At 41.3% G+C, this 27,317-nt stretch overlaps 1 protein-coding gene across 14 annotated transcripts in view; it reads right to left on the bottom strand.

The window, feature by feature from the left end:
• PATJ (PATJ crumbs cell polarity complex component) overlaps nucleotides 1-27,317 on the bottom strand; it is a 157,958-nt gene that overhangs the window by 35,799 nt on the left and 94,842 nt on the right. For 9 of the 14 annotated variants that reach the window (XM_035122724.3, XM_088673962.1, XM_035122728.3 and 6 more), the window contains 4 exons: nucleotides 19,965-20,056; nucleotides 8,751-8,823; nucleotides 5,599-5,691; nucleotides 407-478 (listed from right to left, as the gene is read on the bottom strand). In XM_035122724.3, coding sequence (XP_034978615.3) covers nucleotides 407-478; nucleotides 5,599-5,691; nucleotides 8,751-8,823; nucleotides 19,965-20,056 — 330 coding nt within the window. The remainder of the gene's footprint in view (nucleotides 1-406; nucleotides 479-5,598; nucleotides 5,692-8,750; nucleotides 8,824-19,964; nucleotides 20,057-27,317) is intronic. The other 5 variants (XM_060276858.2, XM_060276860.2, XM_060276857.2 and 2 more) reach the window with 1 other exon arrangement.

The raw sequence follows: 27,317 nt of genomic DNA on the forward strand, positions 1-27,317 counted from the left end.
GATGAAGTCATTGGGAGCTGTCAACAGGAAAATTGGAGTGAGGTGTTATCAGTACATGGATGTTACCAAACACTATTTTTCTGTTGACACCTGAATGAGGAAGGACTGAGAAGGCCCTGGATTGAAGTCTAGATGCAGAGGTTGGTTGAGGGATAATAGTCTTATTCCTAATAAGATGGAGGCTTGTAGCTAAATGGATAAAAATATATTTGCCTTAGGTGTTTGTTTGTAATTTTTTAAACCTTCTCTTCCATTGTTTTTTTCTCTCTGTCATTTTTTTCTTTCAAGTTCGTAAATCAGCTTGAGAAACATGTTAAACCAGACTCACATATACATAATAAGAATAATAAATTGTTAATAATGATAAAATAAATGAATAAGAAACCATTTGGAGCATAATACATACATTTTCTGTAGGTTGCTCTGCTGTTATTTGCTGGTTCTCTATCACCTGCTTGTCAAGCTTGGCACCGACATCCTATCAAAAACAACCCCCAAATTAAAGGCTTATCTGAAAGTAAAGACCTGCGCAAAGATACACACTTTCAAGTGTAACCTATTTTATCACAGCCATCATTCCCTGAAATAAATCGCCCCAAACTGAAATACTCAATTCACAGTTCAATGCACATGTAGACCACATAGTTCACTGGTCCATGTTAAATGCTCTTCAGGTGAAGTTTAGTATCTCATAGAATTAGGAATATATTGCTTACTTTTTCATGTGGCTCATTTAAGATTAGACCTCTCTTACTACATCTAAGTCCCCCTGAAGGCCTACCTTGTCATCATTTTCTTAGACAGCAGACCAAACTGAGAAATGGTCATTTAGTGTAAGACCAATCAAAATCCAGTTTACTTCTTTGGGAACACAGCCAAGTATTCTAACTAGATAGCCACTGTGTCTGTAGGAAAACTACCTCAAAATGCTTATAATGCAGATGGCTTAATAAGGACAAGAATGCACAGCTTAAAGATGAACTGCAAAAAAAATGCTAACTTTATTTCTTCAAACCTAAATATATAACTATACTAGCATCTTGAAGCCCGTTAAAATAACGGGTGCTAGAGCAGACCTGTTGCTCTAGCAACCTCGGGGACATTCGTAGAGGCATCTTTGGGGCCTGATCTGGAGGCTAGGGGTTTCCCCGCTGCCCTGATTCTGGTGCTCATGATCCCCGCATCACACGCCACCCAAAGCCTCCTCCTCTTTGCAATGCATTGGCTCTCCCTCCCTTCCCCGTTAGTGCAGAAGCTCCGCCTCGGGAGCCCAAATACCAAGGCCACTCCTCCCTTCCCATGTGTGCTGCTGGCGGAAGGGAAGCAGCGCCCGCGCACCCGAGTAGCGTGGAAGCGCGGCCGGGGGCCCGTGTAGGAGTAGCGCCGCTGCTTATGGAGTGCGCCCGTTTGCTCACTTTCTCCCTCCTGCCCCTGCAGTAAACCCCGTTTGGAACTAGCCAATGGCTAATAGTAGGAGGAGCGTAGGGGAGGAAAAAAGGAAAAGAAAGCAGCCTCCTCCTCCTCGCGCTTTAGCACAAGCGCAGTGAGGCGCTGTCCGGCCAGGAGCGGTGGTTGGCAACCGCAGGACAACAGGAGGCAGAGGGGGGGCGCGTGCATGTGTGTGCATCCAGTCTCTGCGTCGTCCCTGTGTCTGTGGGGCACATGCGCAGTAGCGCAAACCCAGGGACACAGGGACTGGACGCAGAGACACTTGGACTTTATTATATAGGATTATACCGAGAAGTCAGAGGGCCTTCTCGGTAGTGACACCCGCCCTGTGGAACGCCCTCCCACCAGATGTCAAAAAGAAAAACAACTACCAGACTTTTAGAGGACATCTGAAGGCAGCCCTGTTTAGGGAAACTTTTAATCTTTAATAAATTAGTGTATTCTAATTTTTCTGTTGGAAGCCGCCCAGAGTAGCTGGGGAAACCCAGCCAGATGGGCGGAGTATAAATAATAAATTATTATTATTATTATTATTATTATTATTATTATTATTATTATTAATTTGTCGGATTAAATGTGATAACCATGTTTGTGATATATTCTGTGCTTCTGCAGTTACACCTTTAATATGTGAATTTTGTTTTTGGCATTCTAAGATATTACCTTTTGCAGAATAATAATAGAAACACCTATTTATCCCTTATGGTTCAGAAAATAAGCTTGTAAAAAATGTTTGGTGAAATATCAGACATTAAAGGAGGCTGAGGTAGACTTCCAACATTCAAGGATTAGTAATTTTGTACTAGCTTGTGTATAGTAAGCATTTCTTATTACACAAAATAAGCAAATTGCACCCATTTTTGAAGCACAACGTGAGACATCATAGCATAATTCCCAGTCTTCGAATATAGTATGCTTATACAAACAAAAGTCCTACCAACGAAAGCATCAATTTTTCACCTGCTTTTACAAAATATAACAGTGGGACAAAGCAGATGAGGTAAAAATTGATGTACAGTATAGTATTATGAGGAATGGTTGAGCTGAAATACTGCAAAGATGCCACGAGGAAAACATCCTTCAAACATTTGTTTCCTACACATTGCCAGCTGTGTCCTCCAATACTGTATTACACATGATTTTATTTTAAAGAGACAGATTATCCTGCTGAAAAACAAAAACAAAAACACCCCTCTGGATTTGTGTGCTCATCAGTATTTTATTTGTCACAGAAATATCGGGAAATATTAGTATGAATCTCTCCTTTAAAGCCATCAATTTCAGCTGATGCTTGACAGTAGGGCAGATTCAAGGACACCCACCTTTCAGCTTTAATAGTGATCAAGTTGAAAAAGCCTCCTGCTGAACAGAACATTTGAATACCCTCTATGTATAGTGAAGCAAAGTAAGAGCACACATCTAAATACCACACTGGAGCTGTCACTCAGGCTATTTCCCTGTTAAGTCAACATAGAAGGTTTAAAATCACTTGCTTATTGGGAAGGTAGACCCTTCCAGCTGCCTCTAGTGCAATGCATCAAAGGCATACCCTTCAAAATGTAACAAAACATTTTCTTGGGTCACTTTTAATACACAGCACAGCATTTCTTCTAGTATCATATACACTGTGAATGAAAGCTGCAGTTGCATTTATCTCTGCATGTACAATTTCAGGGTCCTTTTGAAGGTGATCGCTTGCAATTGAAAGGACCCAAGAACAGATGCCTTAGAGTAGCTGCAGACCAGGGTGAGAAACCTTTGGCAACTTCCATCAGCCCTGATAATCGGCTATGGTGACTTGGCTGATAGGAGTCAGAGTCTAACATCTGGAAGGCCATAAGGTTCCCCAAGCCAAGGGACCTTTTCTAATAGCTGCTAGGGATAGATGGATCATTATATTTCTGATCTGTTTCTGCTTGTCTGTGTTCAGCCCCAAATCCGTTCCATCCCAATTCCAGAGGGAGGGTCTTTTCACCCTGGGTTTTGATTTTTTCCCCAGAGTGGTGAGCAGCTTGATATCCTTTTCTCGTGCCAGGTAAAGCTTTTAAAACACAAAAGTCTCCCAGGCATTGGATTAATTCCAGTTTTACCAGTCTACGGTCAGCTGTGCCACTATAATTTTAATTGTTTTGTGCCTAATTATTGTTTATTGTAAGCTGCTCTATAAGAGTACTTTTATAGACTGAATATTAGGATATTTGATGTGTTGAGGAAATAAATCCAAAGCATTTTGCTGTACTTTAACCGCTTCCATTTGCAGAAAAGTTTAATATGTAGAAGGTAGCTGAAGACTTGCAACAGTGACCTATTACTAGTCTCAGAAAGGGTTTGTGACAAATTAAAAGCAGGGGTATGCTGAAATGGCTTGATCTCTACAACTTATTCTCATTTTAGTCTCATCAAGGTATTTAGAGAATGACACATCAATCAGTTTCTCATACAATGTGTGCCACAGTGCAAGCAACCAATATCCTGCTCGAGGGTGGCCTTAAACCCTTTGGATCAAAATCTGTCAAATGGGAAGAGAGCTTGGCAGAGAGGTGAAGAAGTCTCCACAGGCTGCTCTAGCTACGTGGGCAACTGGCACAAACTGGCCTGTGGGGAGGGACAAAAACAACATTAAATGCATGCTGCAGTTCCCGCTGGATTGCACCTTCCTCCACAGAGCCATCTACTTTCAACTGCCCTGTGGGAAGGATTCCAGAAAAGCAAGGGAGGCAAGCCAGAGTTAATATCAGGAACCCGTTCCTGTTGCAGCTGGACTGTTTCCTCCTTTTACAACGCTATCTACCAGCAGCTGCCCTGCTAGGAATCCTCTTTATAATTTGCTCTATGGTGATACTGCTCTTTCCTCACTCCTCCCCTTCTCAATATACACATTGGTGTTACTTATAAGCAGCAGTCAAAGGATTTGCAGCCTCAAATATGGGATATAGATAGCTGTAATAAATACATGAAAGAACACCGACATAAAAAGGCTTCCTGAAATCTCAGTAATTTTATACTATTCTTTTAAATGATAAATACAAAATACCCATAACTGTATGGCTAGCATGATTGGGTTGCCTTCACTTGCTTTGACATAGAAATTGAAATATATTGGCATGCTGAGGCACTCAAGCATCCATGTAAAAATGTATTTTCTCAGTACTACCCGAGAACAGATGTGTGCCACTCTTCCTGACTGCCAGGTGGATGAATTCATTTATTCGAAATGTTTGTATTTTACTCTTCAGCAAATTTTCTAGGGCAGTTCACAAAAATGAGATAAAAAATGAATAAATAAAATATAAACAACAATACAATAAAAAGATAAATACATTAAAAACCGTGAGAGTGCACAAATGCCTAGCAATGAAAGGATAGCAATACTGACATCAGCAAGGCCTCTCTGGGCAGGCAGGGAATGCCACAAATATGGTGCCACCACTGAGGAGGTTCTCAGTCTGGTCACCAACCACTTCACCTCAGTTGGAAGAGGCACCTGAAGGAAAGCCTCACAAGGTTACCACATTGGGCATGCAGAAGAGCCCGTCAACAGGCCTCTCTCTCTTCTCTAACATTCTCCACTGGCACTATCAAACCACTACTAGGAACTTTATGCTAGATCTCATTAGTAGAGGGGTGTGTGGTGGGGGTTGAGATGATGTGAGTTTCAGAAGAGCAGAATTCATTATTTGAATTCAGAATTGAGACAGAATTTATCACGATGAGACTCTCACAATTCACTGACTTTTTCAAACGTCAAGTTTTTAGCTCTTAGTTATACACTTGAAAATGCAAATCCAGGTGAGTGGAAATAAAGAGGGACTTAGCAAGATCTCTAAATAGCTATTGTCTTCAATGCCATGCATGGTTCTGTGTCAGCCTGACATCATTTTACCCTCTCTGTCTAATTTACACTCACCAAAAGTATTATAGTTTTGATTGTTTGCCCCGTCCCAACATGAGAATCCAAGGTTCAATTCTAACACACATATAGGGTGCCAAAATTCAATTATAGTTTCCCTGCTGTTTGGGGCTGGTTTGTACAGTGTGCAAAACTGCACCAATGTCATTTCCTGCTTCTCTTTCCTTTTCAAGCTTTTTTCCCTACTGGAACCTTGACTCTGTAAAGAAATTTGCATATTTCTTGCAGCGCATGCTTACTAGTTTAGTGTACACATCATCCGTTGAGCTTTTTGTAAGAAATTCCCAACTGGTATCTTCTTCACCACTTGCAGATTCGGTGGTACTGTGGTCCTGGTGAAAAAGTTTTGTTTTTCAATTTAGGAATGTGAATTTCACTTAAAATTTTAACAATAAAACTACAGAATATATTTCTTTGGAGGGAGACTCAACAGATCAGCCTTGCTTTCATGAACAGTGTTCAACTGGTCATCTGGGCTATAGTCCACAAGGCTCTGGAAACACAAATATCCACATACGACCATTCAGATCACTCTTGTTTTCTGTCAATTCACTGCAATCCCAGCCTTGGCTTAGATGGCACATTTCCCACAAAAAAACATGCTGTATAGAGGTTAGGAACCAAAAAGCAGCAGTAGGAAGAGAATAAGGTACAGAACACTGAGGATTTGGGTTTCTGACTCTTTTGCAGAGAACACACGTACATTTTCAGATGTTAGTTCACCAGCATGACAGTTAGAAATGTGTCTCAATAAGAGAGAAAGAAAAAGAAAAAGGGAGGAAGAAAGAAAGAAAGAAAGAAAGAAAGAAAGAAAGAAAGAAAGAAAGAAAGAAAGAAAGAAAGCTGATATTCCCGGGAAGTTTAATAAATCCCAGATCCTGAACATGCATCAAATGAGCCACGCTCTGTACACTCTCAAACTCTTAATAAAACAGCAGTGGTTAACTGGCTGTTATGGTTCAGTTTTCCGCCTGAAGTTTTACTGTTGGTTTTAAATATATGTAAGTTTTTAAAATTCTGTAAACTACCCTGGGAACCAATTTTGGTTGAAAGGCAGCCTATAAATAACAGAAATGAAAAATAACAGGTTTTCAGAAGATGAAATCTTCCACTCAAATTAACTGGAAAGTATCCATAGCCTTCAAAGCCAGATTTTCTAGAGTTAGCCCAGTGAATTTTGGTCTGCTTCACTGTGTACACACACAGGACAAAGGATGCCAGCACACCCCACATCTTTAGTAACATTTAAAAAAACGTTGGTGTACTGCAACATGATTAAACCATGCAACTGCATAATGTTACGTATTTCACCAAGTCATTACCAGAATAATGTTGTTTGGGTATAAAAGACACACAAAGTTGGAAAAAAATGCTATAGAGTGAGAAACCACAAAGAAACTAAAGCAGAAGAACTGGATAATAGAAGGAAATATTTGACTCAATACCAGGGAACATCAATGCAGCAAAAAAATAAAATACAATCAGGGAAACAGTAATTATCCAGAAATTTACGCACTACTCATGGGTTATGATAGAAAATCAACTCTATAATAAAAATGATAACAAGGGTATTTGAAGAGGGCATGGACCAATGTGAAGGAGGAAACTCTTTTCTCTTATTTATAAAGTAAACATGCAATCATTGGGCTTGCAAGTCAAAATAAAAGGCAACATAATAGATGTTCATTATTAAACTTCTGGAATTCCATATTATGATATTTCACCAATATACATACAGCATCTTTTTGGTCCGGCTTCCAAATGAGTTTGGCAGCAATCCCAGGGTTTCCTGACTGTAGAAACCTACTTTCTCTGTGAGTCAGATACTGCTTTGTTTTCAATGGATGCTGGAAGAAACTGGCCATTGTCCAAAATGGTGGTTTTCCCAAAGACAACTCAATGAGCTTCAAATGTGAAGTTGGCATAAGACCAGATGTAGTTGTGTCAAGAGGTCGAAATATGACCTGCAGTTTGTAGCTTGGCACATTTTCTTGAGTTATTTGCTATGTACATAGGTTTTTTTCTGGCTTTCTGATTGTTTAGATTGTACTGTGGATGGCACAACAGTATTTGGAGACAGGGGGCTTGTAGGCACATGCAATAGCTGCATTTTCCACAGACATATGCAAGGTCTACCTCTGGAGCCACTCCATGAATCCATGAATTGGTAATATTCATTAAATCCAGGAGAAGAATGTTCTGTTGTTGACAATAGTTGTTACATTTGGATAGGAATAAGTACAAGTGAAACTCTCCATTGTCCTTGAAAATTCACACTCAGTTCTGCACAAGATGAAAAGTTCTACCTGATGCTCTGGCATGCAAGGGAATAACACTGTTGATATTTCTCCATCTCCAATGTCATGTTGACTCTAACAAGTGATAGAAGGTTCCTGTTTTAATGGATGGCATGATCCATTAAAAGTGATAATTAGACCCTAATTTGAAGTTGGGATAGAGTTTGGATTCAAGTGTTTGCCTGGCAACTAATTTACAATTTTTGAGAAAGGTATTGCAGAGAGTAGCAGCCTTGTAACTCCAGACAGTCTTGAACAAAACTGATTATTATTTGGATCTGTTTTAGCCTGCCTTCCAACTGAATTAGGAAAGATATGGCTGTCAACTTGATGGATAACTTACATAGGGGAATGCACAGGGGGAGTGCAACCCTGTGAGTTCTCCTGAACCTTTCTGTAGCTTTTGATATCATCACTCATAGTATTTTGCTGGGCCGCCTTGCTGGAACAGTTTCTGAAGGCACAATATTATGGAGGCTTTGGCCCTTTCTGGAGTGTTGGTTCCTAGACTCAATGCCCAGGTGGTATTGATGGACAAGACAATTGTTTATGAGAAGCTTCTATAGAATGCAGCTGTGAGAGGACAAGGTAGATGTTTGGAGTCCACAACACCTATACTGTATCAATTTGCTGCCCATTTGTCTCAGAACTTCATATAAAGAGGTTGTGCTGACCTACACGGAGAGCCCCTTTATTCTCATTATGCTCTTTAACACACACATATACATCAACAAGACCCGCAAGGATGTCACTCCAAAAAACACTGAGGGTGCCCCTATGTGAACTGGAGTGCTCCGTCCTTGGTTTGGGGAGAGGAAAGTGCTTCAGGTATCAGGTTTTCAGCATAGTTCATCTTTGCGTTTAATGTTTCAAACTTAAATAGAGCTGATTTTGCATCATTGAAAAAATGCAAACAGATGCGCACAACAGTGAACCATGCCAGCTATTGCATTATGAAGGGAAATTCATGCTCTCTTGGCCTTCTGCTGAATTTTTTTGTAGAGTTTAATTAGATGAATGCCATGGTTTATATTAATCTGCTAATTATGATTAATTGCTTTCATTTAGGAAACACTAATCAGAAAGTATCTTACCTCAATGGAAGACTGGGAGCTGGAGGGTAATGGGAAAGGAGCAACAGCCATCTGGTTAAATGCATCATCATTGCTGAAAAGTGAGCGAGAGAGGGAGAGAAGAGGGAATTAATACATTAGACAAACTGCAAAAACATCTTCATTTTCTTTTATTGGTTATTTTAGTTATCTCTTGCATTCACAACCCTCCTTTAAGGTGGTATACATAGAATTTCTAGGTGGGCTCCCAACTCTGCACTGACCAGATCCAGAACTGTTTAGCAAGAGCAAGAAAAATGCACCTTCAACACAATAAAGTACATAGCCCTGTAAAAATGTAAGGCATTTAGATACTGGCCAAATAATGCATCACTGTCTCTTTATTTTGCTTAAAACAAGGGGGCAAGAAGTTCAGCACTAAGAACCACATTGGAAATGCGTTGTAATTTGGAAAGCTTCCATATTTTAAATTGCATGCAAATAACCCAGCACCACTTATAGTATGATTAGGGCCCATATAGTGGGGCCCAGCATACTGTTTTAACAGGCCTACCTGTTATTTCCTGCTTATGTTTCCTGCCAATGGCTATTTCCAACAGTACTTTCAATACTGCTCTCTCCTGTAACATTTACATAGTGTGCTATGCTCCCATCAATTTTTTGTACGGTAATTTTTTATATCAACATTTATTTGCAGCTGTTGGAAGTGCACATTGGAGGGTTTGGAGAGAGGTGTGATCAGAATGCTGATGATACCCAACTATCTTTCTCTGTACAACTGAGCCAGTTGAGGCTGTGCAGGTCTTGGACTGCTGATTAGATACAGAAGTGGGTCAAAGGGGGGCAATACGTTGAATATAAATCCTGATAAGGGTAGGTCTGCAAATCGGGGAGGTTTTCTGTTCTGGACAGGTAGCACTCTCACTGAAGGAACTGGTGTGTGACCTGGGAGCATAGCTGTCAATTTCTCCCTTTTTTTAAAAGGGAAATTCCCTTATGCTGAATAGGCTTCCTCGCGAGAAAAGGGAAAACTTGACAGCTATGCCTGGGAGTGCCATTAGAACCATTACTGGAGGCTCAAGTGACCTTTGCAGAAAGAAGTGCCTTTTACCACATTTGGCCTTGCCACAGTACATAAGAACATAAGAAAAGCCTGCTGGATCAGGCCCATGGCTCATAATGGCCAACCAGAGGCCTATGGGAAGTCAAAAAGCAGGATCTCAGGTCAACAGCAGACATCCCACTTGTAATTCCCAGCAAGTGGCATTCAGAAGCTCACAGTGAAACAGAGACCTCAAGACTGGAGGTGCTTTGCGTGGGGCTGTTCTTAGGCTTCCCAGACTCAATAGAGGACAGGACTTCTGTGCCTCTAATTGCCCTGCTCTCTTTTGAGTCTGGAAACCTTAAAGAGAAACCAGCAGACCCTTTGCTTGGAAATTAAACAAAGGGTCTGCTGGTTTCTCTTTAAGGTTTCCAGACTCAAAAGAGAGCAGGGCAATTAAAGGCACAGAAGTCCTGTCCGCTATTGAGTCTGGCAACCCTAGCTGTTCTTGAAGAAAGCTTCAGCTAGTGCAAACAATGGTGGCTACACTTTTATCTGGGGTGTCCTGTCACAAATATGTAATACCAATTCGAAAAGAAATACACAGACTCTCTATATGTTACCACTTCAAGGTACTCCTATTGACTTGCAAAACCCTATGCAATCTGGGGAATAGACACCTGGGAGAATTCCTTATCCTGTGTATACCTGCCTGCTTGTTAAGATCTGCTGAGGAACCCTTCTTAGCTGAGCTATATGACAACATGGGAATAAAGCCTTCTCAGTGGCGGCACCTAGTTTGGAACTCCTTGCCCCCTGAGATATGGATGAGGCCTACTCTTTAACCTTCTGGTTCTTTGGCCAAGTTTTTGGTGGCCTAAAGTACCAGGCCAGATTTTTTTTTTTAATTTGACTGGTTGTAACTATCAACATTGTTTATAGTACTAGTATGATGCATCTAGATTTGTTTTAATTGATAAGCCCCTCTGGATTTGTATTTGTAATGAAGAACATATAAAAATATTTTAAATGAAGTATAAAACTTGTAAATTAAAAGGATTACTACTGCTGCTGCAGGTGGTGCTGTGGGTTAAACCACAGAGCCTAGGGCTTACCGATCAGAAGGTCGGCGGTTCGAATCCCTGCGACGGGGTGAGCTCCCGTTGCTCGGTCCCTGCTCCTGCCAACCTAGCAGTTCAAAAGCACCTCAAAGTGCAAGTAAATAAATAGGTACCATTCCAGCAGGAAGGTAAACGGTGTTTCCATGCGCTGCTCTGGTTCACCACTTAGTCATGCTGACCACATGACCCGGAATCTGTACGCCGGCTCCCTCGGCCAGTAAAGCGAGATGAGCGCCGCAACCCCAGAGTCGTCCGCAACTGGACCTAATGGTCAAGGGTCCCCTTTACCTTTACTACTGCTGCTACATTTATATCTCACCTTTCCTAAAAGGAACTAAAGGTGGGGTACATAGTTCTCCCCTCTCCATTTCATCCTCACAACAACCCTGCAAGCTCTGTTAGGCTGAAAGACTGTAATGGGCCCAAGGTTGCCTGACTGAGTGAGGGATTTGAACCCTGGTCTCCCAGGTCTGACACTTTAACCACTATACTACACTGGATTGCCATGTTAAGCCCCCCCCCCAAGCGGCCTAACAAGGACTGGTGCATTTTCTTCTAATAACTAGTGATGCAGTGCCTTTTTTCTGGGGAGGGGGGTTATGCAGGGGTATGCATACGCCTAAACATTTTGCAAATCTAAGTTTGGCCTCACTGAGGGGCAGTATTTCAACATGAGTAGGAAAATTAGAGTACCCCTAAACATTTTTTTAGAAGAAAAAAGCACACTGTAGTGATGTACTAATATAGTTGATAGAAACAATTTCTGATTAAGGCAATCAATATTATACTTTCAACCTCTCATATTCTTGTTTAGCAAAGAACGTGATGGGCTGGGCAGCCAGAAATGACAATATTTGAACAATGCATACAGAAGTACACAGAATATTCTTACAGATAAATGATACTCAGCTGTGCTTCACATTTCCAAGAACCTCCCTTTAAAACAGTACAGCATGTAAAACAGCAATTTTCTAGCTCCTTTTGTTTTCCCAAGCATACAAACCAATTATGATGTAGCTCCTGCTGATGAGAATTAATCAGCATATCTAAAAGCTCCATAACACCTGGTAATTTCTGTCTGGTGCCCATTTAGGTTCTGCCAGTTGTTGGGTTTAATTTTTTTGTGAAAAATATATATATAAAACAGCTAATCATCACAAGTAACAAGGAAATCAGCACAAAGCCCCCGCAGCCCTTGATGCAGCCTCTAATGAGGAGATCTGTAAGCAGTAAAACAACTTCAGACATTCTATAAAGGTCCTCTCTTTTGATTTAGGCAACAAGAAGGCTTTGTGGCAAGTTCTGCACATACAGCAAAGCTATTCCCTTTCCCCAGCCTCTCCTAATCTTAGGAAAGGGGTGTGAAGAGCTGCAGTTTAAAGACTGGGGAGCGGAGCAGAAGTAATTGGAAAAGCTTGTGCCTCAGGGGGAAACTAGATACCAGAGCAGTACCTTTGCACACTAATGTTTAGGAAGGCTTAAACAAGTGGTTTTCCCAGTCCCGAAAGTAATGATACGGAGTACAGAAAAACACACGATGTGACAATGCAATGCAGGGCTGCCATTTCCAAAAGAAGTCCACTGTAGGGCATGATGTAACTCCACCACCCTCAAGTGCCCTTTGGATCCTTGCCATTGTTTCGAGCAATTTTTAAGCACACCTCTGCCACCTGCCTTCCCCCATCCCCATTAAATCTGCACCGTGTGCAATTTCAGAAAGAGATGGTAATTTTTATTCATATAAAGCAACTCTCTCTGAGGTAAGAGGAAAGAAATAAAGAAAACTAGGCGAAAAGAGGTTGCCGCACATAATCTATTCCTGCTGTGACTGTACATATTCAACACAACTTTAGTCCCGCTTCAAAGGAGGCTGCTTCAAAAGTAATGGCGTGTTTTAAACGGCACCACAGAAAATAAATAAATGGACTTTTGTACTACCATCTCAGCAGCTGTAAAACAGAATATATTTATTTTACAATGAAAAGTAATAGCAACTTCGCTTTCACGATAAAGCAGGCCAGTGAGGGGGCCTGAACACAATGTTGAAATTACAGTGCGTGACAATAAAAACTCAGCACAAATGCAACCATCTGCCACAGCCTTTCAATTCCCAGTAGTACTATAGTAAAAAAAGGTGAATTCCCACATGCACATTTCTCAAGTTCACAATCAGTTTGTGACTCCCATGTGTAAAATGATGATCACGGACACCAAATGCTATAATTTATCTCCAGGTGGAAGTGTGAAAAGCCCCCATCAAAAAGTCCCAGGTTTTAATTCATTTAAAGAAATACGCTGGGGAAAGTGTGTGAATATGCATGTCAGCTAAAGGATCCTAATAACAATGGGATACATAGGATTTATTTCAGAAGTACAGGAACACAGGAAGCTGCCTGATACAAAGTCAGACCATTGTTCTATTATCTACATTGATTGACAGCAGCTCTCAAGGATTTCAGATGGTAAATTCCAGCCCTACCTGAAGATGCCAGTGATAGGACCCGGAAATCTTCTGCAAACAAAGCAGATAGCCTGCCACAGAGCAGAAAATAGGAGGAACTAAAATTCGAACTGGATCCAGTGGATATCCTCCACAAATGGAAGGAATCCTTCAGTTGATGGCAATTTCCCTTCTGTTTGCAGAAGTGACTAGGATCTTTCTGGTAGAGGCTTCTGCCGACAGAAGGGATCGTGGAGAAACTTTTTACTAATTCCTCTTCCGCCTCTCAGTCCCCGGGCCACATCCTGCACTGTTGCAGAGGGTATGTCAATTCTCCAGAGCAGATTTTTCAAGGCCACAAGCAGACTGCAGGGAAAAGGGACATCTTGTGAAAATCACTTCTCCCCAAACCCCTTCCATCTATTGCTGGAGCTCTGCTTTACAGATCTCTGCATCCAAGTGCCTGTATTTTCAAATTTAACTGTATCTCATTTGCCTACTTTATCATCACAAGTGCCAGCTATTATTATACCCTGTGGTTCAGTATTTTAGACCATACGTATCTCTATAATGAATACATTGTTAGTTATCTACAATATTTGGTTTGTTATTATTTAAATCCTAATATTTCCAAGTACTGTATTGTCTTGGAATTTATTAATTCGTGTCACATTTTTCACAGTTACATTTTAACAGCCGTTAAACAGATAGATGCTTCATCTATCTAAACAAGCAAAACAAGGAAGACTGACAATCCCATGCTTTAATAAGCAAAGACATTAGGAAAAGAGTTTCTTTTAAGATCAGAGTTTTGTGGTTTACAAAAAAACAACCAACAACTTGGGGCCAACTATGTACACACCATTTTAATACCACAAGTATACAGAATGGAACAAATGACCACACACAATGGAGCTTAGGCCTCCTTCAGACTTGTCATTTACAAAAAGTACTTTTCGTGGCTGAAAATTATAATGGTAGAGGCAACCTGAACTTCAGTGATTATTATCAATTTTTATAGTGTTGATTTAGTCAAGCTGAGAATACATGTGGCTCCAATGTGGAGATTCACTCTCTCTTTTCAGAGCAGCTAAAACCTATTAACCCTGCCTCCAGATCAAGATAAAAAAATTCCTTCCAGTAGCACCTTAGAGACCAACTAAGTTTGTCATTGGTATGAGCTTTCGTGTGCATGCACACTTCTTCAGATACCAATCCAGATCAAGTCAGGGAGAAAACTGAAATCCCCCTGCCATGACCCTAGCTGCCGCTGCCGCTGCTGCCTCCTTCCTTTCCTAAAACTTCCTGAGTTACACCATCAGTAGTGAGAGGGGTTCTTAAGAGATCTAATTCATAACAATTCATGAACTGCTTCAGTTTTAAGGCAAGTAGGATGGACCTACCTTTTGATATACAGTGGACCCGCCGGATACGAATTAAATTTGTTCCGGGGGTCCATCCACAACCTGAAAAGTCTGTAGGCAGAGGCGTTGCTTCTGTGTGTGCGTGTGCCCGGCACGATTGAGCGCTTCTGTGCATGCGCACGGGGGTGGAACCTGGACGAATACCCTTCCGGGTTGCCGCGTTTGTAATCCGAAAGTTACATATCCAGAGCAGTACGTAACTAGAGGGTCCACTGTATAAAGGTTTGATTCAAGTTTATTTTAAAGTTTATGTTGAGGGCCCTCATTAGGACTAAAAGGCTATTTATATATTATATGGTGCTTTTTCTGGGGGGGGGGGGACGCTGGGGTATGCATAGCCCTAAACATTTTGTGAATATTTGTACTTTTGTCCATTTACTGTATTTATTTTTTCCGATTTGAACTATAAAATGGTGGTTTTCTTGAGTCAAAATGAGAGTACCCCTAAACATTTTTTAAAGAAAAAAAGCACTGATACTATATATATACCTATGTAAAATTCAAGTATCTGTTAGACTGTTAGGGGGGAAGAGAGAATTCCTATGCAAAACTAACCATTCTTTATCACTGGCCCCATTTTATATTTATTTATTTATTTAAATAAACCGATCCAATCTTTTGCAGAACAAGGCAATGGCCAATCCCACTTGGATCCAGTTTCATATATTATTTTTCTACCGTCTGAGCAGCTTTCCCCAGACATATTTTCAAATGCAATTAAGTAATGGAGAGTGAGTTGCTGTACACGACATTTAATTTCAGTAACTGAGAAAAGTAAGAGGAGGCTAAAAGCAAGATCATTAATCTCCTCTGGTTGCCTTGCACTGCCAAGGATAACAACTATTTTTTCATTTTACTAGGTCTGCTCTTCAACCATAGTCACATATGGTCAAACTTATTGAGACTTTAAGATCCAGACACAGTGACTCTAAGGTTGATATAGTTATAAAGTATATGGAGCATAGATTTAGTCACTACTTACATTTCTCAGAAAGCAGGGTCAGTAACAAACAGTGGGTACCAGAATCAAACTTCAGTATTCATAGGGTTGACATATTTCAAAAAGTAAAAACCAGGAGACCCCAAAAGTTGTTGAGCTATTTAGGAAACTTCCAAAATTGTTCAGCTTTTTTTTTTTTTACAATGCCAAAAAGAAAAGAAACCCTCCTCCCCCGGACATCAGTTTTCCCCTGACCTATACTACACAAGAAACCAAGGATGGAGGTGGTTTCATTTTCACTCTTGATTACCAGCATAGATAAACACAACTCTGAGATGGGGATGAGGCTACCATTCTGGCTTCAAAACAGCGTGAAATGTATAAAATACGCATTAAAAATCGACATGCATCTACAGAAATAGCTGGTGCATGATGGCTTTCAGGGTACTGTACTGCAAAATCTGATAAATGGCTGAACATGCAATAGAAAACCATAATGTTAACTGCGTAGGCAACAGATTTTAACAGTCACTGGCGCATGCCACAGCCAAACTAAAGCTGTTTGCCTTGAGGGGGAAACCATTCCATAATATCCAACTAAGAAGAGAGAATCTGAACAAGTGATAGTCTTCCAATCCTAAAACTGGGAAACACATTTCCATGTTAATTCTGTAGTTGGCCGCCACAGGACATCAAAGCTTGCTTTAAAAAAGGTGGTGTGTTTTTTTACATACAGCAATAGCCTCCTCACAAAATTGTCCCAATGATGTTTACATCAACACTGTAAGCTAAGCCAATATTAATATCCCTGCCTTACAGATGTGATAAGGGCAGAGTAAGGTGAAGCCTTTTAGTAAGTTCATGCCTGCAGTGATATAGATCAGCCAAAGGTAGGGTCTGGGAGAGATTAAAGGACATGCTTAATTGTTTGGCTGGCTGGTGTTCCTAGCGAACTTAGGTCCTCTATACATCCTACAATATTTCACCTCTCAGTTCCTTCTCCATTCACCATATTTCCATGCCTCTCATGTATAGTGCAATTTCTTTCCCCAGTCTCTTTCAAAATGTCATACCAGATCATATACAAAACTATGCTTCAGAAAATTATTTCCACATCTAGCAGGTAATAGCATCATGCTTGTCCGCTGCCTACCTTTACCCTGTGGCAGCCGACCTATTTGCATTCCACAGATGAGGCATCCCATCTGCAATGTGAGCTGTTTTGCTACCAGCCAAAGTGATGACAAAGGTCCTCAAATGGTTTTCTTTGCAGTGCACCAACCAACCAACCAACCAACCAACCAACCAACCAGTTTGCCATTTGTTCCCCAGTCACACTATCAAGCAAAGGCCAAATAATAACAATAAGAATTGCTAGTGTTACTAGTGCTAGTGTTTTCACATAGCAGAACGGACTTTCCTGTCCAATTGCATTCCCTCGTCTTCCTGGAAAACCTCTCCTGAGGGTCAGTGAGACCCTTCAGAATGGTGTTTGATTCAGCACAGGGTTTGGCACTTTCAAAAATTGGTAGAAAATGGAGACCTCCTGCTCTTCTCTCTCCTTCTCCATTTCCACACAAACACAAGCATCTTTCACTTGCACCAGGGGATCATTACATCCAAACCAACATGTCACAAATATTTTCTCCTTCGTCTAAAAATCTGCTGGGCACTCTACCTTCTTAAAAGATCGAATAAAACAGTAGTTCCGCCCACTGGGCTAAAATCTAATCAGGCAGTCTCCTAAAAGCTGAACTGAACACACAGTCAGCAAAGCTTATTGTAGCAGTAAAAGCAAAACATGGGTTTAGTAACTAAGCCGGATTCCAATCTTGTAGAGCAGGGACGGGGAAACCCTTTTCAGCCAAGAAGCCACATCCCCTTGGGGGCAACTTTCTGAGGGCCACATGCTATTGATGGGTGACAAAAAAAGCAAACAGGGCAAGTGATTATACAGCCACTGAAAAGTCAGAGGTTTATAAACATGTGCCTCTCCATCCAGACAAGCAAGGACACATTCCTTGTGTGGTTTGGGGAGGAGGCCTGTGTGGAGGAGAGGGCTAGATAGAGGCCTAGAGGCCTCAGATTCTCCACCCCCAGAGCCCATGGTGTGGGGTGAAGCACCTGCCTCAAGCGGTGGAAGTTCAAGAGAACTTCTGGCATGCAGCGTTGCTGCTCATCTTCCCCACCCCTGGGTGGAGAAGCTGAGTGAGTGGCAACACTATGAGGAGCACCCTGGCTCCCACCGAATACAGTGAGAGCTGGGATGTGGTAGCAGCAGAAGTGGGGCATGGCAGAGGGGCAGGAGGGGCAATTCCCATTTTGCCTCAGGTGGGGAAACGGGACAGGCCGCCCATGAGGAAATGCTGGCTTTCCTGTTTGTTGCCAGCTTGAATTACTTTCCTTGCTTTAAAGAACTGCTCAGGGAATGGAATGGCAAGGGGAAGAGCGAAAGAGAGAGGCACGCCTAAGGTCAGCAGGTAGCATAAGGGGAGCAGGCCTTTCTCTTCTAGTGCCTGCTTTCTCTCGTATCATGCCAATGCTACCTTGTTTTTCCTCCTTTCTGCTTGTGTAATATACACAAATTTAAAAAACCAAACCCAGTCATTCAGTTGCTAGGCAATGGCCTCCTGTGCTCTCTTATCACTTCTGGGACCACCCAGCAGCATAGACATTAATGCACCAACCCAACTGAGCTTGCATAAATGAGAGTAGCAGATCCACCTGTGAGGAGCTCTTTCAAAAGGTTAAAATGCCACCAGCCGGATTCTTGGCAAGGAAGGAGAAGCAGGAGGGAACCATTAAAAAATGAGCCCCCTGCACCTCTCCTTGAACAGCTGATTGGCGGGGTCTTTCTGAAAGGTCTCCATGTGTACAACCCCCAACTACCTGATTTGAAAGGTTAGCCGCCAGCACAGGACCTGTTTATGCACCCAATTCCCCATCCAGCTGAGGCCATGGAAATGGAAATCTTCATTTGAACACACTATACCTGCTGGCTAGAGTACAGTGATTGCCTTGTTGTTAACTGAATGGATATATGTAATAATCGAAATATGGCAACAAAGGCAAATAAATGACATGCGCACAAATTGTCCTCATGGATTTCATTCAAGGCGTCTCCAGACTGGGGGTGGGGAGCCTTTTTTCTCTTGAATGCTGCATTCCCTTTAGGGCTAAAGTCAGGGGCCACATGCCTGCAGTAGGCAGAGTCCCGCCCCCCCCCATTCTTTTTCTCTCTCAATCTGACTTCTCCCTCCCCCTTCTTTCAAGTCCAATGGGCTGCTGAGGGAGGGATTTTGGTTCTTGCCAGAGGCCTGAACTAACCACAGGGGGCTTTACCATTCTCCTTCCACCTTCCATCTCCCCCAACCTCATTTTTCCTCTCCCACCCACCTTCTATCCCCTGGGCTCCCCCCAATCACATGAAATTAGGCAAAAGGCTGCAGGTTCCCCATTTCTGTTCCAAACTGGAGCAATTGTGTACTGATTAAGGTTTAGATAATGCCCCCCACCCCCATGGTGTCAGGGTATTTTCATGTCGTCGTTTCCAGTTCCAGGACCTCTCTACTTCCACACAGCAAGCCAGACATATGGCCTAGACCAGTGGATAAGGGAGTTGTAGCTGTCCAGATATAGCCATGCTCCTACTCCCATTAAACCCAAGCCAATGTGGTCAAAGGTGAGGAATGATTCAAGCTGGAGTCCAGTGATATATTGAGAGCCACAGCTTCACCATCTCTGAATTAAGCTTGGCTTATATGAGAAGAATTTCCTGCTTTTGCAGTCATGAAATACATATGAAAAAGGTGAGAGTCTGCTATCATTTAGTTGTTTTCCCTTCCTACTTGGATCCTGAATTGCTCAAGGAAGTGACACAATATCCAGTTAGTTTAATATTATCCAATCTTTTGTTAAACTGAAGAAGAGCACCTTGTTCTGTTTTACTTGGATTGTCTTCTACCAAACCACCTTATGCTCTGTTCTAATCTATCACACTGGTGGTCTTCCATGACTTGCTAAAATGTGAAAGTAATTTAATTTCGAGGCATTGACATATCAGTTTTCAGTAGACTAAGATGAGGGCACCACCAGAACGAGAGGTTACATCATGGGGGGAAATGAAAGAAAGGGAACTGTGTGACAAATGGCGCACACTTCAGCAGCCCTCAATTTCATTTGAATACTGAATCTTTCTCATTTTGCAGCTCCCCCAAGTTCAGGCCACTAATGATGAGCACAAGAGTTAATGACTATGCTATTCTTACCGTATAAATACCAGCTTGACCTTTGACGGTGCCGTCTTAATGATTGCAGAAGCATTCTGGTGACTTCTCCCATACAAGATCTGGTTATTTATCTGTTTTATGAAGAATATTTGAGACAGTTACAAATTAAACAGTAACAAAAGGTTAAGTATTGTTTTCTAATTTTATTACACCATCAATAACTCTGAAGGAAATATCCTAACCTTCTTTTATGAAGCTTATCTTCAGTAGCAAAAAAGGAGAAAGTGAAGGAAATAGACAAGGAGGGATTGTTTTTTGTTGCTTGACTTTCCTTGATTGCTCTTGGAGGAAGCTGATTTTCTAGGTCCATTTCCAACAGGGTTTAGGCCCAGTTTTGGCACAGAAATTGCTTTGACCTCTGTTGGGAGATGGCCAGGAGAAATGAGTCTCTTAATTCTCCTCAATCTCTCAGTGGCTTTTGATACCATTGACCATAAAATCCTTCTGGAGCAGCTGTCTGAATTACAGGTGGGTGGCATCATTTTGCAATGATTCTGGTCCTATTTGGTTGGTCATTTCCAAGAAACTGAAGTTCAGTCCAGAGACTGAGACACTGTTAGTGGACAGTTCCCTAGACCAGATGGATGGGAGGTTGCCTGCTCTTAATGGGGTTACCCTCCCTCTGAAGGAGTGGGTATGTAGCTTAGGGGTACTTCTGTATCCTATGCTGTCAGCTTGAGGTTCAGGTGGCCTAAGTGGCACGGAGTGCCTTCCATCACTTTCAGCTGGTGGCTCAGTTGTCCCCTATCTGGACAAGAATAGCCTAACTACTGTTGTCTATGCTTTAGTAATCTCTAAATTAGATTACTGCAACATGTTATATGTAGGGCTACCTCTGAAGATGGTTCAGAAACTTCAGCTGATGCAGAATTTGGTGGCCAGGCTACACACTAGGGCAAGACGGTTTGAGCATATTATACTGCTCCTAGCCTGACTGCACTGGCACTACCAACCTTACTGTTCACTTTTGAAACATGGATCATTTATAAACACCATCTCCAACTCCTCAAAAGATTCCATCAACGGTGTCTCTGAATTTTTTTACACATCACTTGGAAAGACAGGTGAACTAATACTAGTGTACTGGAAGAAGCAAAGATCACCAGTGTCGAAGCAATGATTCTTCAACATCAACTTCGTTGGACTGGTCATGTTGTTCGGATATCTGATTATTGTCTTCCAAAGCAACTACTCTATTCTGAGCTTAAAAATGGAAAACATAATGCTGGTGGTCAACAAAAGAGGTTTAAAGACTCTCTCAAGGCAAAGCTTTAAAAATGTAGTATAAAGGTAAAGGGACCCCTGACCATTAGGTCCAGTCGTGACCGACTCTGGGGTTGCGCGCTCATCTCGCATTATTGGCCGAAGGAGCCGGTGTATAGCTTCCAGGTCATGTGGCCAGCATGACAAAGCTGCTTCTGGCAAACCAGAGCAGCACATGGAAACGCCGTTTACCTTCCCGCTGTAGCGGTTCCTATTTATCTACTTGCATTTTGACGTGCTTTCGAACTGCTAGGTTGGCAGGAGCTGGGACCGAGCAACGGGAGCTCACCCCGTCACAGGGATTCGAACCGCCGACCTTCTGATCAGCAAGCCCAAGGCTCAGTGATTTAACCACAGCGCCACCTGGGTCCCTAAAAATGTAGTATAAACACTGACAATTGGGAAACACTGGCCTGTATGCGCTCCAATTGGAGAACAGCCTTTACCAAAGGTGTCATGGACGTTGAAGATGCTCGAACTCACACAAAAGGGAGAAATGAGCTAAGAGGGAAGCATGTTTGGCAAACCTTCACCATGACAACTCCCACCCAGAAACCTATGTCCCCACTGTGGAAGGATGTGTGGATCCAGACTTGGCCTCCACAATCACCTACGGAAACCATGTTCATGGAAGACAATCTTACTCCACTATGAGTGATCACCAAAGAGAAGAAAGAAGCACTGGCTGACAATTAGTTTCTGAGCCCAATGAAGTGCTGGTTTTGACCTATAAAGCCTTAAACGGTTCAGAACCAAAATACCTCCAGGACCAGCCCTACCCATATGAATTGACCTGGATCCTGTGATCATGCCTCCTCCATGAGAGGTCCAAGTGTGGCAACATGGGCCTTTTCTGCAGCAGCTCCTCATTTGTGGAATGCTCTCCCCAGGGAGGCTCACCTGGTGCCTTAATTATATATCTTTAGGTGCCAGGCAAAAAATTTTCTCTTCAACCAGGCCTTTGACTGAAAACATTCTAAATGTTAAATGTGTTTATGGGAGGAGACTTATTGGTTTGTTTTCATTGTATTATGTATTTTATATTCTCATTCTGCATTTTTAGTCTGGCATTAGCTACCCATGTGGGCAAGGCTGGCTATCAATTATGCCACAACAACCTTGGGAGTTAAGTTTAGTTGCATTAACATAATTTGCATTGTGTACCACTTCAAACAGAGCTACAGAATGAAAGAGAGATAGAAACTGCACACACTGTGGAATTGAGGCGATAGAAATCCCATTTCCTATGAACCTATTACAGTGTCAAACCATATCAGACTTTTACTTTACATTACTCTTTTTCCCTTTCAGAAGTACAGATCAGTATTCTACAGGAGTCTTTTTAAAGCACAACTGCACTTTAGTAAGATATTGTGCAAAAACGCATGAAGGGTGAAAACAGGCAGTGCTAACCTCCGTCTGCTTACTGTCACAGAAGTCTGTCTCCATGTGAAGAAGGCAGCCCTCCACATGAAGCAAGATTGAGATTTCCCTTACAAAACTTGTGCATTTAAGCAACTTAACTATTTTTCTCCAATTGTTATCAGCTGGAATGCGTAGTCACAAATTGCTAAGCTCCCAACTGTGTACTACAGTCCACTTTCCATATTAAGATAGAAACCCTCTACCATCTACCCATGCCATGAATATCCCACAAACAGCAAGGTAACAGCTACCTGCTAGATCACACCAGTGCTCAGTCTATTCAAGCTCTAACAGCCACCCTGAGCTGACACTACTGGACAGTCATAAGCTGGCACCTCAACACAGCTGTTGAGTGCCTCAGTGTTGGATTTAGGGGTGCGGACATTTCCAGTAACAACCGTAAGTATAGATCTATGCTTGTAGAATGCAACCACTGCGGGTTATTGGCTAGACTGCTGGACCTCGGTTCAAATCCCCACTCAGCCATGAAGTTTACCGAGTTATTCTTGGGCCAGTCACTGTCTCTCAGCCTTTTCTACCTCACTGGGCTTTTGTGAGGATAACACAGAAGAAAACCGTAGGCAGCCCTGTTTAGGGAAGCTTTTAATGTTTGATGGACTATTGTATTTTAATATTTTGTTGGAAGCCACCCAGAGTGGCTGGGGAAACCCACCCAGATGGGCAGGGTATAAATAATAAATTGTTGTTGTTGTTGTATCACTATAGCTCCTTGGAGGATAGATGGGATATAAGCATAGTAATAATAAGCAAATCTACTGATTTTTAATAGTAACTTTATAAATCATAAACACAAACACAACCTGTGGCTTCTCTCCCCTTCCCACAAACTACTGTAATAAAAAACCTCCAATTGCATAGCTTTCCTTACAGGCTTCAGGGTAGGGATAGGAAAGAACCATGACTTAACTGTAATGACAAAATCTGCTGCTCTAGGCTCATTACGAGAAACACAGGAGGGAGGTCAAGGAGGGAGAGCAAAGCTCAAGGGAGAGTAAGATAAATAAATGGAACTACCAGCTAGGGAACTAGAGTGGCTAAATTATTAACTAAGTCTACAATAACATTTAATACCAGGAAAACCTTAACAGGCAGCAAGTTCTTAGTGGTGGGAGGGTGACATCTTAAATATTTCACAGAAGGTGGATGAGATACAGAAGGTAATGAAAACTAACGAGTGAAATTTAAGGAAGAGGAAATTACAGCTATACGTGTCAGGATGTGGAAGGGGATTGGGATGGAGAATTGTCTCCAGAGGAAAAAGATGTTTTTCTTCCTTTTTAAAAAAAACCCAATAAGGTAACTTATTGACTTCTGACAGGAACATAGGAAGCTGCCTTAAGCTGAACTGGACCATTGGTCCATCCTGTCTCAATATTGTCTACCTGCTAGTGGCTCTCCAGTGTATCAGGTAGAGTACCAGATACCCTTACCTGATGACACCATGAATTAAACCTGGGGCCTTCTGAATGCAAAGGAGATGCTCTACCACTGAGTTATGGTCCCTCCCCTTCCCTGATAATTGGCCATGCTGGCTGCGGCTCATGGGAATTGGGAGTCCGGACAACATCTAGAGCATCGCTGCCAAGTCTCCCGCTGAAAAATGCAGGACCAGCAGCGGCACGGCACCAGAGGTCGCTTCTACGAGTGTCTGAACATGCGTAGAAGCAACTTCCGGTGCCGGCGCCGCCCGATTTCCAGTGCCCATACATGGGTAGCGCGGCACCGGAAGTCGCTTCTACACATGTCCGGACATGCATAGAAGTGACTTCCGGTGCCTCGCTACCCATGTCTGGGCACCGGAAATTGGGCGACGCCAAGACCCAAAATGGAACCTCCCTGGAAAATAAAGAAACTGTGGAAAAAGCAAAAGAAATCTTGAAGGATTATTTCCATTGGAATTTGCATAAAGAAACTGGAATAGATATAGTCTGGGATGCAAGTAAAGCAGTAATGAGAGGCTATTTAATACAAAAAAACAGTTATTTAAAGAAAAATAAAGAAAAGAAGAAAGAAGAAATTCTGAGACACCTCATGGAGAATGAGAAGAGGCTGATCGACAAACCGTATGATCAGCAAATTAAGAATAATATAAAGATGTTGCAAACACAATTCTCCATGTTGGTGAATCAGGAAATAGAGTGGAAGATAAAGCAGATGAAACAAAAGAATTTTGAATCGGCAAATAAAACAGGGAAATGGTTGGCCTGGCAATTGAGGAAAAGACAAAATCAAAATATAATAAACAAAATTAAAGTTCAGGAAGAAATAATTGAAGACCCAAAAGAAATCAGAAGGGCCTTTCAAAATTATTATAAAAACCTGTATAGTAAAGGAAAAGAAGATGCTAGAAAGATAAATGAATATTTGGAGAAACATAAGTTAAAGCAAATTATGGAAAAAGAGAAGAATATATTGAATGCCTCAATAACTGCACAAGAAATCCAGAATGCGATAAAGAAGATGAAGCAAGGAAAAGCGCCAGGACCGGATGGACTATCGGCAAAATATTATAAAGTACTGAATGGACAGTTGATCCCTGTATTAGTGGAAGTAATGAATAACATACTTCAAGGAGGAAAGACCCCAAACACATGGAAAGAAGCTTATATAACTTTGATACCGAAGCAAGGTTCAGATGGTTTAGATGTAAAAAACTACAGACCAATTTCATTATTGAATAATGACTATAAGCTTTTTGCAGACATAATGGCAACAAGATTGAAAGAGATCTTGAAGGACTTGATCCATAAAGACCAAGCAGGTTTTCTACCTAACCGACAATTAAAAGATAATGTAAGACATATTATAGACGTGATAGAATTCTTGGAGGTTAGGATAGATAAACCTGCGGCGCTGATGTTCATTGATGCAGAGAAAGCTTTTGATAATATATCTTGGCATTTTATGAAAAAGAACCTGGAAAAGATGAAGGTAGGGGGATGTTTCCTGAATGGGATTGAAGCAATATATTCGGAACAAAGAGCAAAATTGATAGTAAATAATGTTTTGACAGATGAATTTGAAATCACAAAGGGGACCAGACAGGGATGCCCGCTGTCCCCGTTATTGTTCATTACGGTCTTGGAAGTGCTACTAAACAGAATTAGAGAAAAACAATCCATCAAAGGAATTAAATTAGGTGCGAAAGAATTCAAACTGAAAGCATTTGCAGATGATGTAGTTGTAACTTTAGAGAACCCCAAAGAAAGTGTTGCTGAAGTGATAGAAGTGATTGAAGAATTTGGACAATTGGCAGGATTTAAAATGAATAAACAAAAGACGAAAATGATGATAAAAAATTTTGGTAAAGAAGAGAAGGAAGATTTGCAGCAAAGATATGGTATTGCGATCGTAAAAAAGGTACAATACCTTGGAATATGGATGACAACCAAAAATATAAATTTGTTTAATGATAATTATGAATTGGTATGGAAAGAAATAAAGAAAGATTTAGAGATATGGAATAGGAGGAAGTTGTCATTCCTCGGTAGAATTGCAGCTGTAAAGATGAACGTATTGCCCAAAATGTTATTCTTGTTTCAAACAATACCTATTATAAAGGGGACAAGACAATTCAAGGAATGGCAAAAAGATTTACAAAGATTTGTCTGGCAGGGGAAGAAACCAAGAATAAAATATAAAATATTGGTAGACAAGACCGAAAGAGGCGGATTCTCCATGCCAGACTTGAAATTATACTTTGAAGCGTCATGTCTCTGTTGGATAAAAGAATGGATAACATTGGAAAATACGGACTTGTTGGACTTGGAGGGATTTGACAACAGAGCAGGTTGGCATTCATATCTATGGTATGATAAGAAAAAACCCCATAAAGGATTTACGAACCATGTTATAAGAAGATCGTTATTTGAAGTATGGGAAAGAAATAAAGCCTTGTTAGAGACCAAGACGCCATGGTGGATCTCACCAATGGAAGTGATTATAGTGAAAAAAGTGAATATGGAAGGTGAGAGACCAACATATGAAAATTTTCTAAGACAATCGGAACAAGGTTGGAAACTGAAACCGTATGAAGAGGTGAAAGTATATTTGACGAGTTGGTTGCAATATCATCAAATTAATGATGTATTTGTGCAAGATAAAAAAATTGGTTTTGAGGAGAGAAGGTCCAAATTTCAAACAGAGTTGCTAGGGGGCAGAGTGAAATTGTTGTCCAAAATGTATAACTTGCTGGTAGAGTGGTATACTAAAGATGAGTTGACGAAAGAGGTAATGATAAAATGGGCTAAGGATTTTGGGCATAATATTGAATATGATGCGTGGTTGAAATTATGGAACCAAACAATAAAATTTACAGCATGTACTGCTTTGAAAGAGAATGTTTGGAAGATGATGTATAGATGGCACTTAACTCCAGTGAAATTAGCGAAAATGTATAGAATGAGTAATAGAATGTGCTGGAAATGTAATGAAAAGGAAGGGGACTTTTATCATATGTGGTGGAAATGTGAAAAGGTTAAAGGATATTGGGAAATGATATATAACGAACTGAAAAAGATATTTAAATATACTTTTCCCAAAAGACCAGAGGCCTTTCTGTTAGGACTGATAGGCCAAGAGATAACAAGGGAGGATAGTACCCTTTTCTTATATGCGACAACC

The sequence above is a fragment of the Zootoca vivipara genome, chromosome 7 (genome assembly GCF_965207765.1).
Source record: "Zootoca vivipara chromosome 7, rZooViv2.hap1.1, whole genome shotgun sequence".
Classification (NCBI taxonomy): Eukaryota; Metazoa; Chordata; class Lepidosauria; order Squamata; family Lacertidae; genus Zootoca; species Zootoca vivipara.